Source organism: Lissotriton helveticus, chromosome 2_1 (genome assembly GCF_964261635.1).
Source record: "Lissotriton helveticus chromosome 2_1, aLisHel1.1, whole genome shotgun sequence".
In the NCBI taxonomy this organism is placed as follows: Eukaryota; Metazoa; Chordata; class Amphibia; order Caudata; family Salamandridae; genus Lissotriton; species Lissotriton helveticus.
This window is the reverse complement of record NC_136059.1, coordinates 1907174114-1907192976: the sequence shown is the minus strand read 5'-3', so window position 1 is coordinate 1907192976 and position 18863 is coordinate 1907174114. Positions and strand designations below refer to the sequence as shown.

Genomic DNA, 18863 nt, shown 5'->3' with positions numbered 1-18863 from the left:
TAAAAATAGATACACTTTAAGGAATACAGATTTGGGGGACCACCTCTTGCACAGAGTAGCAGGAATAATCAGACGCTTGCTGGAACAACTGTCTTCCCCCACTGAGGTCAGTCAGAAAGCTGTTCATAATCAACCCCCTCTACAAGCATTCACCCAAAAGGGGTATAAAACCCCTGCAACCTTCTGCCACTGTTTTGAGCGGGAGAGTTAAAATAACCCCCACTTTGAGGTCCTACTTTAAAATTAAGGCCACAGAAAGTCAGCGTAGCAAAATTGATAGCTCCCACTCCCCTCAAGAGATGGAACCATCAATGCTGATGCAGTATATATCTCAGGACCTCCACATTTCCAACCACTATTTTGCTCTCAAGATTGAGGAGTACGCCAATAACTCTCCTAAGGACATCCCTATAACACCCCCTGAGATAGGAGTGGGAGCCTGTTCTAATAACACTGGAAGTACAGTGGAAAGCATAGGAGAAAACCAGGGTTTAGAGAGAGCAAGCACTCTAGACAAAAATGAAACCCCAAGTGTGGATATTATTCAGATTTTGCTCTTCCTATCCAACGACATCAAAGGGAAGTTTGCTGTATCCGAGCCTGCGAGGGATTAGAGGAGAAGTTAGTTTATAACACGGAAAGGCTTCACACCATGGAACTCTCCCTAGGGGCCTTGCAAGAGGAAGTGAAGAGCAATGAAAAGGAGATCCTAGCACTAAAAGTAGGAGAAAAGGAACTTAGAGACAAACTGGAAGTCTTGGAAAATAATTCCAGAAGGTATAAATTAAGGATCCTGAATGTTTCGGAGGGCACAGAGGGCGTAAATGTAAAGAGGTTTGTAGTCAACCTACTCAAAGAATACATTCTGGAAGTGGCAGAGCTAGACTTAGAAATAGACATTCAGAGGGTTCATTGTGACCCTTTTAGAAGAATCCTGGAACAAGGGAAACAGAGGAAGATTATGATGAACTTTTGCGCTTACTCAATCAAAGAACTAATCCTTACAGCTGCCCTTAGGGACAAGCAATTTAAAAAGCACGACTGGTTCTTCACTGTAAGATCAGACATCTCCAAAGTAACTCAGACCCGCCAGTGGGAAGTAGGAAGACACATTCAGGATTTGACTCTAGGTGCAACTGTACAGTTGAAATTTCCGGCAATGCTGAGAGTAATGTGGAATAATAAAATGTATAATCTAAGAGAGGTACCAGAGGTCGAAAATCTAATTTCTTAGATTAAGACTCACAAAGACTCATAAAAACTCGTAAACAAGAGGTTGGAGATACGTGGCTCAAGGGGTATGATGGAATACCCAGTTTTGATAAAGGGAGGGTTCCCCAGGGTAGGGGGGAGGGTTGGGAGACAGAAGGATTCACTTTTTTTTAGTTTATTTGAACACTGGGTGGCGTGCATTGAATACAAAATTAAAAAATATGGTCCTCATTTGTACAAAGGATAAGAACACTAGCAGGAGAAGGTGGACATATGCACCTTAATAAGAATAAGAAAAGGGAAAAAAATATGGTCCTCATTTGTACAAAGGATAAAAACACTAGCCGGAGAAGGTGGACATACATGCACCTTAATAAGGAAAGGAGAAAAGAATATGGCTCGTAGCTTAAGGGTACTTTCATGAAATGTGAATGGGCTAAGGGTTAATGCCAAATGAAGGAAGATCCTAGAATTCCTCAAACTCTCCGACAATGATGTCATAATATTACAGGAGACCCATCTAAGATGTGAAAAGTGGCAGGGAGTCCTACAGAGGAATAAATGGATCACCCACCACTCATGTACTAATCAGTCCTGTAATGTGAAGGGGTGGCGGTTATATATAAGAACTCCGTGCAAGCTAGGGTGGAGTGTTCCACAGTAGATTTAGTGGGTAGATGGCTAATAATCTATGCTAAAATACACAATATAGGGTATGCATTTGTGGTTTACTACAGCAAAAATGTTGATGACCCGTCCCCACTTAGAGAACTATACCAACAGATGCTGGACTCAAAATACCACATCATTATAGGAGGAGAGCTTAACACACTGTTGGATCCAGTGTTGGATAAATCTACAACTAGACCAGCAGTGAATTCACCTAAAATGAGGGCTCGTGTACACCAGTTGATAAAGAACCTAGCCTTTGTAGACATTTGGAGATTGAAAGCAGGACAGGAAAGAGGGTACACCTTTCAGAATAAAAAGATGTCTCACTCCTCTAGAATTGACTTATTTCTTACAGATCAAAAACTTGATAAGAGCATCAGCAGTGTAGTACACCAACCGACACACTTATCAGACCATGCCGCGGTAAAACTAGAGATGTCTTTAGAGGCCCCTCCATCACAGACCAGATGGACCCTAGATAGAAGTCTCCTAGGTGATCCAGAAAAAATAAAGACCCTAAAAGCTAATACACTTCTTTTTGTTAAACAAAAGGAACACTCAACCCCCCCACATATTGGTTGGGATGCTTACAAAGCATATATTTGTGGGAAACTAATTAGCGCAGCAGGATATAAAAGAAAGGAAGGGAAGAACAGATTAAGGGAATATGAAATGTCCAACAAAGTAATATAGGAAAAGATAGCAAATAGTTTGTACACGCAGGATCCCACAAATGAGGTGTTAAAAATAAACTGAGAGAGTCAAAGGAGATTTCATCAGACTCTCTGGAAGGGATTGTGAAATAGAGATGGGAAACTAGTAAGTTGGCAAATTATGAATATGGGGCAGGATATGGAAAGATGCTAGCTTGGAAGGTGGGACAAGGTCATGTCAGAAATGAGATTAAGGAAGTGGTGAAGAACACAACAAAAGGCCGATGTACGGAAGATCTGAAAATAGGGGAGGCATTCTTGGTTTTTTTTAAAAACTTGTATGCGGATGACACGACAATCACACAATTGGAAATAAGAGATTGGTTGCAACATGATAAACTCACCAGCCTGGATATAGATCAGCAGGCATCCCTCAACCAGGAGAGTACTACATTTAAAATAGATGGCATTATCAAAAGTTTAAAAAACTGGAAAGCTCCAAGCCTACCTAATGAAGTGTGCGAAGTTCTGAACAAGGAACTCTTCCCCCTTCCTTGGTAATTTACGGAATAATGTATATAAACACCATGTTCTCCTCTGCTTACTTGTAATGAGGCAGTGATAACCCTGATACTCAAACCTGAGAAAGACACTAAAAAATTGGAATCTCACAGACCAATTTCCGTGTGGAACGCAGACTATAAAATTTACACACAGATTCTCGCCAAAAGGTTGGACAAGGTGCTGGGAGACGTTATAGGTGTAAACCAGAAGGGTGTGCGCAATCGATGTAGCTACGGGTATGGGTGTCCCCCTATCCGTTATAATGGTAGCCACTGCCAAAGCCTTTGATAGAGTTAGCTGACACTACCTTTATGAAATAATAGAACAGACAGTTTGGTTGGCAATTTTCTGCTTGCAATTCAAACTATATACTCTGCTCCCACAGCCAGGATATTGGTCAATGGCTCACTAGCTCCAAGTTTTCGGTCAAAGAGGGGAACGCGTCAAGGCTGCCCTCTTTACACGTTATTGTTCAATCTGTATATAGAGCTTCGAGTGAGAAAAATTAGAACAGAGCAATGAATCTCTCCCCCCCCCCCCCCCATTTCGGTTTCGGATTGGTATAGAAAAGTTCTATATGCAGACGATTTAATAGCTTACATGAGCAATCTCTTCACTCAGCCCCACCCTCTTCAACATCTACATGAAACCTCTCGCAGCCATCGCACGCCAGCACAACCTCAACATCATCTCTTACGCCGACGACACCCAGCTGATCCTCTCCCTCACCAGAGACCCCGACACCGCCAGAACCTGCCTACACGAAGGGATGAAAGACGTCGCCGAGTGGATGAAGGACAGCCGCCTGAAACTGAACTCGGACAAGACGGAAGTCCTCATCCTGGGATCTTCGCCCTCCGCCTGGGACGATTCCTGGTGGCCCCCAGCCCTGGGCACCGCACCCAAGCCAACCGACCACGCACGCAACCTGGGCTTCATCCTGGACCCCTCCCTCTCGATGACCAGACAAGTCAACGCCGTCTCCTCATCGTGCTTCAACACCCTGCGTATGCTTCGCAAGATCTTCCGCTGGATCCCGACCGAGACCAGGAAGACTGTCACCCAGGCACTCGTCACCAGCCGACTGGACTACGGAAACGCCCTCTACGCCGGAACCACAGCCAAGCTACAGAAAAGACTCCAGCGGATCCAGAACGCATCCGCCCGACTCATCCTGGATGTCCCCTGACGCAGCCACATCTCCAGCCACCTGAGGAACCTGCACTGGCTCCCCGTCGACAAGAGGATGACGTTCCGGCTCCTCACCCACGCACACAAGTCTCTCCACGACCTGGGCCCCAAGTACCTCAACGACCGCCTGACCTTCTACACGCCCACCCGCCAGCTACGGTCCACCAGCCTCGCCCTCGCAACCGTACCACGCATCCGAAGAGCCACCACCGGAGGAAGATCCTTCTCTTACCTGGCTGCCAAGACTTGGAACTCCCTCCCCATCCACCTTCGGCTGACCCAGGACCATCTCGCCTTCAGGAAACAACTCAAGACCTGGCTGTTCGAGCAGTAGCATACCCCTCCCCCCAAGCGCCTTGAGACCCTCCCGGGTGAGTAGTGCTCTATACAAATGGCATGATTGATTGATTGATTGATTGATTGAATCTTGAGGTTGTTCTGCCGGCAGTCATGGAGGTAGCAGAAAGGTTTGGGAAAATCTCAGGATACCTAGTGAATGAAGGTCTGATGCTTTTTCGTAGTGTCAGGAAATAAGATCACACTTCATCTTATTCTTTATACAGTGCTACCTATTTTACATTCTTTCTTCTCTACAGCTCTTCAAGGACACCCATTGCAGTCCCTGTTTTTTAACCTGTGGTTTTACTACCTCTCCAGACCCTGAAAGTTTTAAGTACTGATGGGGATTGATTGAATACTTTTTGGTTGATCTAAGTCAAGAGTATATAAAATTGCAAGTCCGTCTCCTCCTTGAAAGAGGGATATCCTTGGCACACTTTTGCTTGTTTTGTGATGATTATTCAAATTGGCAGCTGTCCCCAGGTGTACCAGAGAACCACATTGCAACTCTAAAACTCAGCAACGCCACTTTCTCCGCTCTTTCAATAATGATGTTGTTTACTCAAGGCACTTTGACTTCAGCAGCAGCTTCATTTACTTTTATTTTAATATTTGCCAGTGTTGTATCTGATAGAACTACTGTTGCTTTAATCTTTTTGTTTTCATGGAGGGCAAACAAAATCTCTGTTGCCACCTTCAGCACACTACATGCATTGCATATTTGCTGCAATGCGCCTCGTAAAGCCTCACTTGTTTTTAAAGAGGTTAGTCCATTTCTATTTAGATGCGTCCCACTTGTTAAGTTTGATGGTAAAGATGCACCCTACCTCGCAGATACATGATGTTAAGATTTAATATAAGTTCCTTATCCTTGAGGCTTGTTGTGTGCCTCTCTGTGAGATCCGTGCTCCTTTGCTCTCAGCCGCTTTGTCACAGAGATTACCCCACAAGTCCAGCAGAAACCTTGGCTACCTACAGCCATCAACTTTTCTCCCTGTTTTTGGTTGAGCTTTTACTGTGGCTGGTTACCCCTCTGGCAGCCTGCCAACAAGCTCCCATAAACTGCCCTCCCTGCACTGGTGTTTGCTTTTGACCTTTTCCGTCTCACCAGAAGCTATGTTGCTATCTTCGAACCTCCCCAAAATATGATATTCTCCCACATAACTTTCTTGAGAAGCTATCCAGGCACACATATTGTTTGTTTGTGGTTTGTGTGTAGGTAATGTATGGCAATAAGGGGTGTCATGTGAAATGAAGCTTGCACAGACTGTCTCAGGGCACAAGGTTTACTGTGCATTTTAATATTTTTTTTCAATAGTTTTACGTTTTAATTAAAGTATGAAAAACATAATTTTGTGTCAAATCAGAGAACATTGCAGTCGGGAATTATAACATTATCATTTTGTTTATTTGTGTTATCTAAATTGTTTTTTAATAGCTAAACAATGACAATGTTGATAAGATGCTGTTATAAACAAAATGTTGTTCATTCATGGCGCATACTTTCTCTCCTAGGCAACACTCTCGTAAGAAGTCATCAGGCTTTGCCGCAGTACAGCAGCTTTTTACTGACCGTTGGCCAACCGGTCCCGGAAATAGAAGTTTGTCTGGCACAACAACAGAGAGAAATATTGACTTTGAGCTTGACATTCGAGTTGAAATAGATAGTGGCAAATGTGTGCTTTATCCAACTACGCTTCAACAAGAACATGATGACATAAGTTTGAGGAGGTAAAATCTAAACACCACAAACGCATTCTTTCATTGGCCAAATGCAGTACAGCACTGCCGGCAGGTCACCTGCGTGAACACATTTTAAGCTTTGCAGAGCTAACATAATCTTCCATCCTTCCCAAATACCATTTAGTTTAATAATCGTAACAAATGTAATTTTGCAGATATTAGTAACCACAGAAATGTGTTACAAACATAGAAACATATTTTGCGTTGTACCACGAAGCATATGTTGCTGCTAATGTGTTTTCGCTTGCTGCCCTTGAAATCTATTTATTAATAAGCAAACAGTTGTAGCTGGTAATAGGTAGTCACTAAGACTCACTGCAAACCTCATAAATTAAACATTCTCACCATCAGGTTTAAAATGTTTTTTTTACAGCTTGCTGTTACACACATGGATCCAGGTTTAAAAACCAGATTAAAAATGGTTATTTAACTATTTCCTAACTGAAACTGTGATAAGTCAGAAGGAAAAACATAATGTATTCTTTTTGGTGGGCAAGAGATGGAGAAATGGAGGTGGTCTCAGAAGCACATTGGACAAAAAAGATGATGAGTCATTGGGGGAATATGTAGAATAGCATAGATGAATACAAATAAATGAAGTGCTCCTGAAAAAAAGTTTTTAAAAAAGCAGGGGAAGGTGTAGTTGTTTGCAGAATTAAGTATAAAATAATGGTTTCTGATGGATGCTTATAAGTGCAGATTCCTCACCTTTTGAATGTCTGCAAGTGCCAGACTGGACCCAGAAGCTTTGCAGTAGCTCTTCTATGCCAGTAGGGGGCATTTGGCTCCATGTCTGCGACCATTACGATACGAACATGACTTGCCGGAGCCGTACAGCGACATCCTACTGTAAGTTCCCATTTCTCCATGCACTTGAAGGCCGATCCTGAGCAGCTCTCCTTGGAACATTTTATACACAAATTCTGAGTATTGCTAAATCTTGCAGTGCTAAGCAGGATGTCACCAATTAAGAAGTCAAGCTTCATATCCTGTTGCTTCTGCCATAGACATCTGTCCATTTCAAACAACAACCCCCCCACATACGGGATCCTACTATTCTTGAACAATTGGCTGGTCTAGGTTGGCTTTCAGCTGCTGCTGTTGGATCACTTGAACACCACTGCATGACTACTGTTCGACTTGGACTACTTCATCAATCTTCCTGAGCCACACCTGGAGCTCTCAGCTCCTCGGGTTTATAGATGGCAGTATTGGAGATGGCATCTCTCAGAGCCTTTCTCCTCCCAAGAGAGTTCTGGATAGTCAGGATACGATTCTGATGTTTCAAGAGAGGTCAGATTCTAGCCCTGAATGTCATTAGCCTGCTGAGTCCAATGGCTTCTTGCATACTGTTGATGACTCATGCACACTGGCACAAGAGGGCTGTCCAGTGGTGCTCCGACTCCGAAGGTTGCAATACGGGGCATTTGTCATAGAACATCAGGTTCCCTGAGATACCCAACAAATCTCCAGAGGTGGTTGGTAGAGAGGAGCCTGTCCTGTGGGAAGTCCATGTGGCCACAATAGTGACAACTGCATCCACCTTAGGGTGTGGTGCCCTCTAGAATTGGAGATCAGAGGACTCTGGCCTCCAGTAGAGTATGGATTATATTTCAGCTTGTTGGTACTGCAGGTGATTTGCTTTGCGCTGCCTTTGCAGTCTGCCTGTCTTTTTTCTTACAGAAAACACAATGGCGATATGGTATGTGAACAAGGAGGGTGGGCTCTCAACCTGTTTGCCCGAGGTACTGCGACTGTGTCTTGGGCCCAGGTGTATGGGTAATGACATCTGGTAGCTTCCTTGACCCCAGAGAGCTGACAGCCTGAGATGATGATATCTTGCCAATCCCAAGTAGCTTCTCCACCTAGAGGTGAGGCAAGCCATCTTTGTCCTAGGAGGAACGATTTAGGTGGAGCTCTTAGCCACTTATGAGAATGTGTGTTGTCCACTGTGCTGTGCCCTCCAGTTCCTCTTTCAAAGAGCTCTAAGTGATGCATTTTATCTGACATTAACCTTTCCCACTGACAACATATTCCCCCCCTGTTCCCATGATTCCTTGAGTTTAGACAAATTTGTGCCAAGACATGTCAAAAGCGATTCTGGTTACCCCAGACTGGCCGCACGGGGTGTGGTAAGCAGGCCTTTTTCGCTGATTGTCACCCTCTTTCTGCTCCCACTCAGGGCAGACCTCTTGCAATCCAATAGGCAGGTTCTACACTCCAGCGTCCAGAGTTTCCCTCGTCATACATGGAAAATGAGCTGGGACATTTGAGTTCCTTCCATCTGCTGCGGGAGGGGGTGGACATCATCCTTTTGACATATGCCCACTCCACAAAGGTCGTTTGTGCTGAGCAGTTGAACTGGTTTGTTTCATGGTGCGCAGGGAAGTTATGGACTCCCACATCCCTGTTTTTATGATATTTTGCTTTTTTCCTTAGCTCAACAAAGTTATGCTGTGGGCACAGTTAAATAATATTTTTCAGCTTTACCAGCTTTCATTTTCTTCCAGTTGGGCCCTTTTTGTTAAAGTCCTTGCTCATTATGAGGTTATGAAAGGACTACTGTGTATTTCTGTCATTCCCTTTTAATGTCTCAATGGGGGACATACTTTGGTTTAGAGTTTCTCGTAGCGGGCTTTGTTTCAACTGATCCATGACTGCAAATAGCACCTTTTGACTATGAAGACTGGATTTGTTGTGGCCATCACTTTGCTTCGATGTGAGCTACTAGTGCTGTGCTTTCAACCCCCGTTCACATCCTTCTTTCCAGACAGACTGTTTTTAAGAATGATGGCATCCTTTCTGGTGAAGATGGTGACCCTATTCAAAGGGTTAATCCATCCCTTTATCCATGTGCTACCCTGTGCCTCATTCAGGGAGAAGGAGAGGTTTCATAGGCTGAATACCCTCAGAGCAGTCAGCTGTTATATTGACAGAAACAAAGATTGACGATCTGACTAGTAGTTTGCCATTGAATATGTGGGCACCAAGAAATGCAAAGCTGTCCTGAAGAGAACCCTGTCCAGGTGGATTGTGAATTGTACTAAACTTTGTTACACCCTTGTCAAAAAAGGAACCTCTAGAAGGTATTCAAGCTCACTCTACCAAAGTGTAGGTGACTACTTTGGGATTGTCAAGTGGCTTGTGTATCTCAGAAATATGCAATACGCTGTATTTGTGAAGCATTACTGCTTGGACTCGGAAGAATGAACCATTTCGCCCGTTCCATGCTTTAGGAAGTTCTGGTATGATCATTTCCTCAGACCTGCCACCCGGGAGGGGCATGGCTATGTCATCTAAATACAAGTTGAGTATTCATCCGAATAGCTGAGTATTCATCCGATTAGCAAGTTACTTACTTTTGGTTACAACCTTTTTGGGGGTATTCGCCATCTACTTGCCAATTGCTCACTGATCCCGCCCGCTTCTGCTTTCGGCGTAATGTTCATTGGTCATCACAATAAGGTTACAGATTGGACTGTTGAACTCCATAACCACTATCAATTGCCCTATCTCTGCCTGTAAGGGCTTGGAAAAATGGATGCAGTACTAACATCAGGGTGACCCTATATTGCTCCAGTAATGTTGTGGCCTGAGTGGTACACTAGGCCAAGAGGGAATGTCACCTACTGGCGCATGAGAGCTATTACAAATTTCCAGATCCAATCTGCCACCTGGGGATTTTTAAAATGTGAAAAATCTGCAGCTAAGTATAATACCCACCAGAAAGATCATTACGAAAGGTGAATAACTTGTTTGTCTGAAACATTGATGTTTTCACTTTCAAGATGTTGACTCATAGCCATGGGTGGAGTGCCCACTTTCTGTTGTGTATGATTCTTAATGTGCCAGCGTGTCCAGTGATACTTTCAAGTTTCAACTGGGATATAGTCTCTCCCAACATATCGTTTTCAACTATCATTCCTTCTTGTATTTCAGACCGCTCTCCTACAACCTTCGGTTTGTTATTCATGTGAAAACATCCTAGTTTGAAAAGGTTCAATTTCTTACTTTCTCTTAAAAGAAGGGAGGTGAATTAGTCTCCCCTGGAGTCTTTGAGATCACTAGGGCAAAGATAAAATTTCCTTTCCTGCGATCATTTCTATTAGAGTCTTGTGATCCCTACCTGAAGTTGTGTGGTGCCATCACAGACCAGAGACTGGTTATTGCTCAAAAGAATTCCCAGATCCAGTCTCGTCACCTGATAAAGATTGATAGAAGCCTGTGGAATCTGTGTATTCATCAGAATGAATGCTGCATACAGAAGGAAAGTAACTTGTTTATCTTGCTGACCCAAAATCAGCCCAATCGACACAAGCTTACTACTTTCCACTATTCACACCATTAAATGTCGCAATATTTTTAAAGTCTATAGTTTTAGACACAAGCTAAAAACTGTGCATGCAGACACAGAATCTATGGCTCTTGTGTAATTGAAAAGGATCAACCAGGAGAACACAGACGTACCAAAAAGGTTTTGTACATAGATGAATTCAAGGTCGGCACTAACCTGTACGCACACAAAAATAAAAAATCATCAACTTCCACTGAAAAGAAAAATGATATATTTTTAGATAAAAAATAACATTTCCAAAATTAGCTTATATTCACTGCAGCAGAAACAAAATAGTTCTTCAGGACAACGAAAAGTAAAGAGAACAGCAATGGGCAAATGTTGAGATAAAATCTCAAAACGCCAGGCATTCATAGTTTCCTAACAGAAAGGTAAATTCCTAGAAAATTCAGACATTGCACTCAGAGCTATAAAATCAACAACACATTCCTGGGCACATACAACTACAAATTGCTGCAAAGTAATTGAATCACTAGACAGAAAGATGCACAAATCCCCAACTTCTAAATAGGCCTAGAAAGAGAAAGCGCCACAGTTTTGGGTGGTAGCATTAATTTTCCTGACATGTTAAACAGGTTGAACATTTAATCAATATGCTATATACTCTTGGAATTCTGTTTATTCACAGACTTTTAACATGCACTTGTTAAATGACAGGTCTTGAGAAAAACAGTGTACCCTATGCATATTTTCAGAACTGTACTTATCAGTCCTTATCTGCACATCACTCTGTAGTTGGTCATTTCCATGTGAAAGACTGCAGACATGCAAACTATTTTCTAAGCAGTACCACCCCACAATACTGAAATAATGTATCACAACCAATGTGTGACTTTTCCATGAATTTCCAAACTAAGTTGTGCTTACTCACATTACAATTAGGAATACTTAGTATTCCAATTTGGAATAAGACACAACTACTCACATGGAATCCTTTGTGAATCATCCCCCCAAAAAAGTCTAGTCCCCTTTTTCTTTATGCCCTAATTTCCTTTATTCTAATATTGTGGTGGTGGTAGGACCCATACACAATATGCCTGATGGTCATTCACCTGAAGGCTTCCCTGTACATCAGTGTAGACAAACTCACCAGGTGTCATCCTGCCATTCACAAGTAGCCTTTCTTTCTAGAGGTTGCTCAGGGTGTCTACTCACAGTAGGGTGTTTCTTCGGTATATCTTTTCACTACTGCAGAGGACGCGGACTGTGCATCTTTTTATGGCCTGGAGTTCCTTCCTCAATGGTCTCTGAGAGACGCCTTATGCCTTTAGTGTGACTTTGCCTCCCATTATCTGTTTTCTCCCCTGTTTCTGATCTCAAAGGTGCAGAAAAGAAGTTTGAGAGACTTGCCCCAGCTCATCTTCGTAGCCCTGGCTTGGGCTCCAAGGATTTGGTACCCTTACAGTATGGATTTCCAGATCTGCCAATCACTTCAGCTGCCTCTACTGGAGAATCTACAGTCACAACAGGGGTACTGAGCCCTTCAGACTGACCTCCATAGGCCACACTTTCAATCATGGACATTGAGGTGAACCTGTTGAGTTGTTCAGAGATGGTAGATGTGATTTTGGTGGTTCGCTGCACAGCCAAGAATTCCATCTACTGTGGCGGCTGGCCTAGATTAGTTCCCTTGTGTGAGGTCATACAGGTTAGTTCTCTTCAAGCCAAGGTGTCTTATGTTCTTTGTTTTCCCTTTAGCCCAACAAATCTTTACTGTGGGCACAAGAGATGATTATCGTCCCTTTCAGCCTTTCCTCCCTCTTTATTAAAGTCGCTCGGTGTGATGCTTTTTCTGAAAGGTCTGTTATATATGTTTACATTGGCCCCTCGTATTATGCTGTGCTGGAACCTTAATTTGCTCCATACTTTTTGATGTGTATTATTATTATTATTATTATTATTATTATAGCAGTTTTGTATAGCGCGTAGTTACCCTGGAGCATCCCAGCGCTTTCAGACCAGAGGTAATAATCACGGACTATCAGGGACCGTTTGAGCCTATGTTAGGTTGCACCATGAAACCTTTGGCCCTTGTAGATGTTTTTTCTCATTGCCATCACTTCTGCATGCTATATCAGTGAATTACAGGTATTTTCTGTTCAGCCGCCATATGCTACCTTTTTCCCTTGACAATTTGATCCTTAGCACTTGGATATCTTTCTTTGCACGGTGATGGCACCTGTTCATGTGGGGTAGTCCATCACCCTCACAGTGTTCTTCTTTCCGTTGCATCCTCCTAACAGGCGGAGAGTCTATACCAGTTCAATCATTAACAGGCCTTTAGTTTCTACATTGAGAGGACTAGGGAGCACCAAAATGGTTATCAACTCTGTGTTGATGCACAGAAATGCAGAGGTGCAGTTCAGACACTCACCTTATCAACTTGGATTATCCTTGGCATTATGCTGTGCTATGTCCTGGCCAAAAAAAGACCCTCCTGGGGGTGCTTTGTGCTCCTTCTAATAGTGTGAAAGTTTAGACTGCAGCTTTGGATAGAGGTGTGCCTTTGCTGGACATATGCCAAGCTGGTATGTGGGCGTCTGTCCATATCTTCACCAGGCTCTACTGTATTGACTTATAGGTCTGCAGGGAGGGGCATTTACTCTCCTGTGCCCTGCAGGACTTCTTGGTGTAAATCTGCTTTGATTCATCACTCTAGGGAGAGTAAAGCTTTTGTATTGATTTAAAAAAAGAATGAGTCTGCGGTTAGAAGTATTCATCAGATGAACAAGTTACCCATCAGATGAACAAGTTAGTTTCCCTCAGTAACACTCTTTCTTGTTCATATTCTGTTTTGGCACAGTTTTCACACTCGCCTCCATTTTCTTTGGAGTGGACTTCTAGAACGTCATAAGGTCCCAAGTTACAGATAGCACACTGTTGACATTACACTTTATCAGTCGCTCCACTTCTGGAGGTGAACCCAAGCCATCATAGATGAGTATTTTGTAGCCAACTACCAGCATACTGGGGCTATTACAGGTAAATATCCAGATCCAGTCTGATCTCGGAGTGGATACAAAGGATTTACATTCAGTAACCCCACTTTAAATCTCTCTTCTCATGAATCAGTTTTTTAAATGTGTTCCTAGTTTGTCGAGTAACATTGTTTCTGTATGGGAATGTCACTTTCTCTTGACCATGTTAGTTGCATCCTCATTCCTTCAGATACAATACAGTTGGTTAAAGAGCAATTATGCTGGAAGTCTAGGTTTAGCCTGAATAATATTGAAAAAAAAGTAACTTATCATGGAGCATTTCTTAAAACAATGCCACCATGTTTAAGTTCTGTAAATAACACGTTACTGTTACTAAATTTAATGTTACTCAGTGGTTCATAGTTGGACTCTTGCCACGAGACCAATATATAGTGTGCTTGTAGGGATAAAGTGAATGCCAAACCCGATGTAAAAGTTCTGTTGTTCAGGAAGAGTTAGTACACAGTGCCTAATGTCTTTTTGACATCTAAAGCTGCTACATACTAGCTAGAATATAAGTAAACTTGTCTTGATTTTGTTTGGCACATATTGCCACCACCTAGGAAACATTTATTCTGATAACCAGTCAAGCTGATGGAGAACCTTGAGGCTAATATTTGAACCACCTTTGTTATGGATACATTTCTTTAGTACCCAGAGAAGCTTGGGTCCATTCTCGGAGTACGTAGCATGAACTCATACCTGAATTCAGTGGACTTTTTAAACATCTCATCTAGCCTAGGAGCTGAAACGCCTGCACAATGGCATGGATTGGCTGTGCTAGAACTATGATACTCTATGTGGTTCAATCAAATTTTCAAACTTTGATATGCATGACTTTATCTATTTTTACAGGCATTTTGTAACTTCTATTTTACAGGACTCATGATAGGAGTTCAAGAAGTTTGGATCAAGAATCCCCCTCCAAAAAAAAGAAGCTTCAAGCTAGCTATCCATCTACATCTCATTTGCTTGCTGGAAAGAAAGTGCCATCATCACTACAAACAAAACCTAGTGACTTGGAAATGACAGTTTTTTATATTCCTGGGGTCGATGTCAAGGTATAATAAAATACAAAAATAAATCTGCTGGACCATTTTTTCGGAAATAATTGCTTACAACTTTAATCCACATGACTTAATTACATCATATTGCAAATAACTACTGGCATGTGCAAATTCCCTCATCTTAATGTGTTAAAATGCTTGTAGTAAAAAAAATTCTATCTGTAAACTTTATTGATGCACTTTGTATAGCTAGGATGCCTAACATTTCCGTCTTTCTGTGGGTTCTTTCTGAAATGTTATCCTTCAGTTGTACAAAGTAGTTTCTTTGCTGGTTAAATCTAAGGCCTAGATGATTTGTGTTTTCTTGGGATGTGATAAATCATTTTAATTAGTGAAAAGATGCATTTGCTGAACCAATCACTTTTATTGGTGGTTGCGCAGCTTAAAGAAATGCTTGTGTTTCAATGTTTTTTTTTATCTTCACAGTCCTCATTATCAGATATTTTTTATCACTTTTATATTCACATTTTTGCACACCTATATTTAAGTTTTTTGCTCACAACTTGACCGTAGTTTCCCAAAAAGCAGCAGCGCTTCTAAATTCTTGCCGATCTGGATTCGCAAGCGAGTGATCTGTGGATGCAGGTAGAACATAGTGCAGCGGAATGTCTAGTACAGTAGAGAAGTGTGGCTCAATGGTTAGAGCAGCAGACCCTGATGCAGTAGTCTGGCCGGGACCAGAGTTCAATTCCCGCCTCGGCGGGTCTCGGGCTCAATTTCCTCGGACCTGATAATTCTCGCCTCGGTGCCTATTCTAATCATGAGTCCCACTCTGCACCTCTGGGCAATAGCTTGCTTAATCTCTACAACGGCCCCATCAACGCTGAGGATGCCTGACTTCACCATGGGGGTGCCCAGGAGTGGGCTCCTCACAGGGAAAGGCCAGGAAGGTTCCTCGGCGGTATTCGTACAAGCGCCGAGATGCCTACGGGTAGTCGTGCGCTATACAAGTGCGTAATCATTTAATTTCATTTCATCATCACATCGATTTTTATACAGTACTTTTTTGAGAAAGGGCAAGTGGGTGTCGAAGGGTAGCCTAGCGCAGTGCTTACAACACCCACACACCCTTTCCTTGGCTTTTCCCAGCCTGGAATCACACATACGACTAGTCTTGCAAAAGACAGAGCTAAGTTTGAATTCAGTGTCCGAAAAGGGGATGTAATGCACCACTTCAAAAATGGTTTGCAATGCAGCACTTCAGAAATGTTTAGTGATAAGAAAAAGAATATTTTGAGGGGGAAAAAAGAAGAGAGAGAAATATTGCTACTTTTAAAGCACAAGCACATACATTCAACACTCATGCAGCGCTGTTAGTCCTCGAGTATAAGTGTAGAGGAGGAGGTGGATCAATCATGAATAGCCATGCTCTAATTGTTTTAAATCATACTCCTATGCTTGTATGTCAGACTCCAGACTCTTTGGAAATAAATGCAATTCATAGGTGCATGTCGATGACTGACTGATTTCTGATACTTCAAAAGATTACTGTCGTATGTAGTTTGCAGTGAGTATTTGTAGATCCTGTTCATTTGAATTGTTAACATTTATTTTGACAGTTGCACTACAACTCTAAGACTCTGAAGACTGAATCGCCAAATACTTCCAGAGGATCTTCTTTACCAAGAACTCTTTCCAAAGAATCCAAGCTGTATGGTATGAAAGATACTACCACACCTCCCTTACCCTGCACTACCCACAGCAAGACTAACACCTTATTTCCTCCCCAGCCCCCACCTATCCCCTCAGGTACTTGTTTTGCCTGATAAAATGCCGTTTGTTTGTTTGTTTTGTGTTTTCCTTTGTTTGCTTTGTGTTTTCCTTTGTTTGCTCCAATACTGTAGCTTTTTTGTGCATTGGTTTCTAAGGTTGTGTCTCTAATCTCAGATTTGTTTACTAACCCAAAACATGTTTGTTTGGATTTTGCTGAAGAAAATAGTTACTTTACAGTCCACCTTTAATGGCATTTGCTTTAAACTGTGATATTGATGTTGAATGTTGTAAGAATTTCACAATGACAAAGTATTTCCCTCTTCTTTCTGCATGCCATATTTTTGCAGAAAATATTTGAAGAAAAGAATAGGGCAAGGCAGAATCTTAAGTCTTAAGTGTGTAATGCAAAAACGTTTTGCATAAAAGATCCAGGTTCACGATAGCGTGCTATCCCCGCACTACTCCCAGTATACATTGAAAGAATGTCCCCCATATCTGAACATGTCACGATCCCAATTAAAACTCCTACCATAACCCATAAAAAACCAAAAGTGATTATTAAAGCTGGCTGAAAGGCTGCCTGATGGGTGTCGAGAAAGTTGGATTCCTCTAATTGTGATTGTTGTGGCTGGTGCTACTAATTTTGGAATAGAAAAAAATGGTTCTGTTGTAATTGTGGTAAACTCATGCTTTTGTTGAGTAATGTTATGTTCCACTGTCCTTCGGATTGGGCCCTTTTGACTACCAATATGGAGTTAAGATAGGCTAATAATATTGCCAAATCTGTAGTATTTCCGTTTGGTCAATTTTATCTGTATCATATTGTACCCAGATCCTATGGTAAACTTGGTTACCCCATTGTTATGTAATGATGAAAAAACGGGAGGCATACTTCTTCACTGCCAGAGCTAGGAATGATCACTGGGCTAGACGCAAGTCCTGTCTTGGGCTGAAGTAGCTGGATTTACCCTCCAAAAAAAAGCTACACAAGCATAAAAAGAGGAGGTATAGTGACTGTGGGTAACTGGGGTTTTGTTGCAGAAGTCCCCCCACTTTTTGTCTGGTATTTGATGCTACGTTGACTGGAGAGCACTGGGTTCCTGCTAACTAAGGTCCCCAGTGCCAGGGTTCTTTCCCCAAAACAAGACAACTGGTCACTTGATCCTCAAGTGACCAGGCCTTTAGCTCATCTTGATTCTCAAGTGACCAGGCCATTTGCTCCTCTGTAAGTCCCTACTAAGTGGTACCTCAGGTACCCAGGGCATGGGTACTAACGAGGGTTCCTGAGGGACCCAGCACCAACTCATACAGATTGCCACTGCAGGCGGCCTGACAAGGTGCTCCAAAAAATGAAAAGAATAACGTGCTGCACACACTTGTTTGCCATGTCCCCTAACATTGTATGCAATAATTGTAAGTCACCCCTACGGGCAGGTCTTACATCCCTAAGGCAGGGTGCACTATATTACATGTGACAACATATCTGCATGAGCAGATATGCCCCTGTGCTGGCCAGTTCAATTACTGACAGTACAAGTGAACAGGGAAGCCATCTTAAGGTATGTGCTCGGCTCTGGTCAAAACGCGTTTCCTAGCTGCATAATGGCTGCACTGAAACCTATGGTGTTTGGTATCACACACCTCATATTAATAAACAAACACTGATTCCATTGTTGGATTTATTAATACATGCACCCAGAGGGTACCTTAGAGGTACCCCCTGAAACCTGCCAGCCCTGTAGTTTTCTGTCTGACTGGTCCTGTTCAGGCTGCCACCACAGACGAGGTCCTGACCCCCAGGAGTGAGAGCCATCGATCTCAGTTGGTCAAGAACAATGCCTGTTCTAGAGAGAGGTGGTATCATCTCCTCCTTGATACATCAGCGTATCAAGGCAGGAGGCTTTAAAGACCTCTGCAGGCCACCGTCAGAGACCCGTGCTGGTGTAAACAGCCCAGGAACACGTCAGTAGGCTTGTGTGTATGCTAATGCGATACTACTGACTGTTTGTTTGGGTGTTCGGAGGGGAAATGAACAGCTCAGAACCACACTGAGTGGAAACGAAAACTCGCAGGCTGTCACACAGCTCTGCACTGAAAGACCCAAGTGACCCTATTCTGGCAGATTTGTCATTCTTTTATACCGATGTTGTTAGCAAGGGCCCCTTAGACTATCTGTGTTATGCCAGCTGCGTGGGCTCTACAATCTTTCAGCGTACAGCAGTCTGTTTCAAAGCAAACATAAGACATTTTACTTAACTTCTGGCACACAACTCTGGCTTGCATGGCTTCTAAGTTTGTCTTAAACCGAATGCTACAAATGTTTTTCTTCAGCTGGCCTCGCAAGGCTGCCAAATGGCCGGAGGGAAGCCGGATGGGG

The 18863-nt window shown here is 42.7% G+C and overlaps 1 protein-coding gene across 15 annotated transcripts in view; it reads left to right on the top strand.

Moving 5' to 3' along the window:
• The window catches only part of BLTP1 (bridge-like lipid transfer protein family member 1), a 2102388-nt gene that overhangs the window by 1612080 nt on the left and 471445 nt on the right, over positions 1–18863 (top strand). For 13 of the 15 annotated variants that reach the window (XM_078676840.1, XM_078676839.1, XM_078676834.1 and 10 more), the window contains 3 exons: positions 6147–6362; positions 14587–14767; positions 16333–16522. In XM_078676840.1, coding sequence (XP_078532966.1) covers positions 6147–6362; positions 14587–14767; positions 16333–16522 — 587 coding nt within the window. The remainder of the gene's footprint in view (positions 1–6146; positions 6363–14586; positions 14768–16332; positions 16523–18863) is intronic. The other 2 variants (XM_078676841.1, XM_078676833.1) reach the window with 1 other exon arrangement.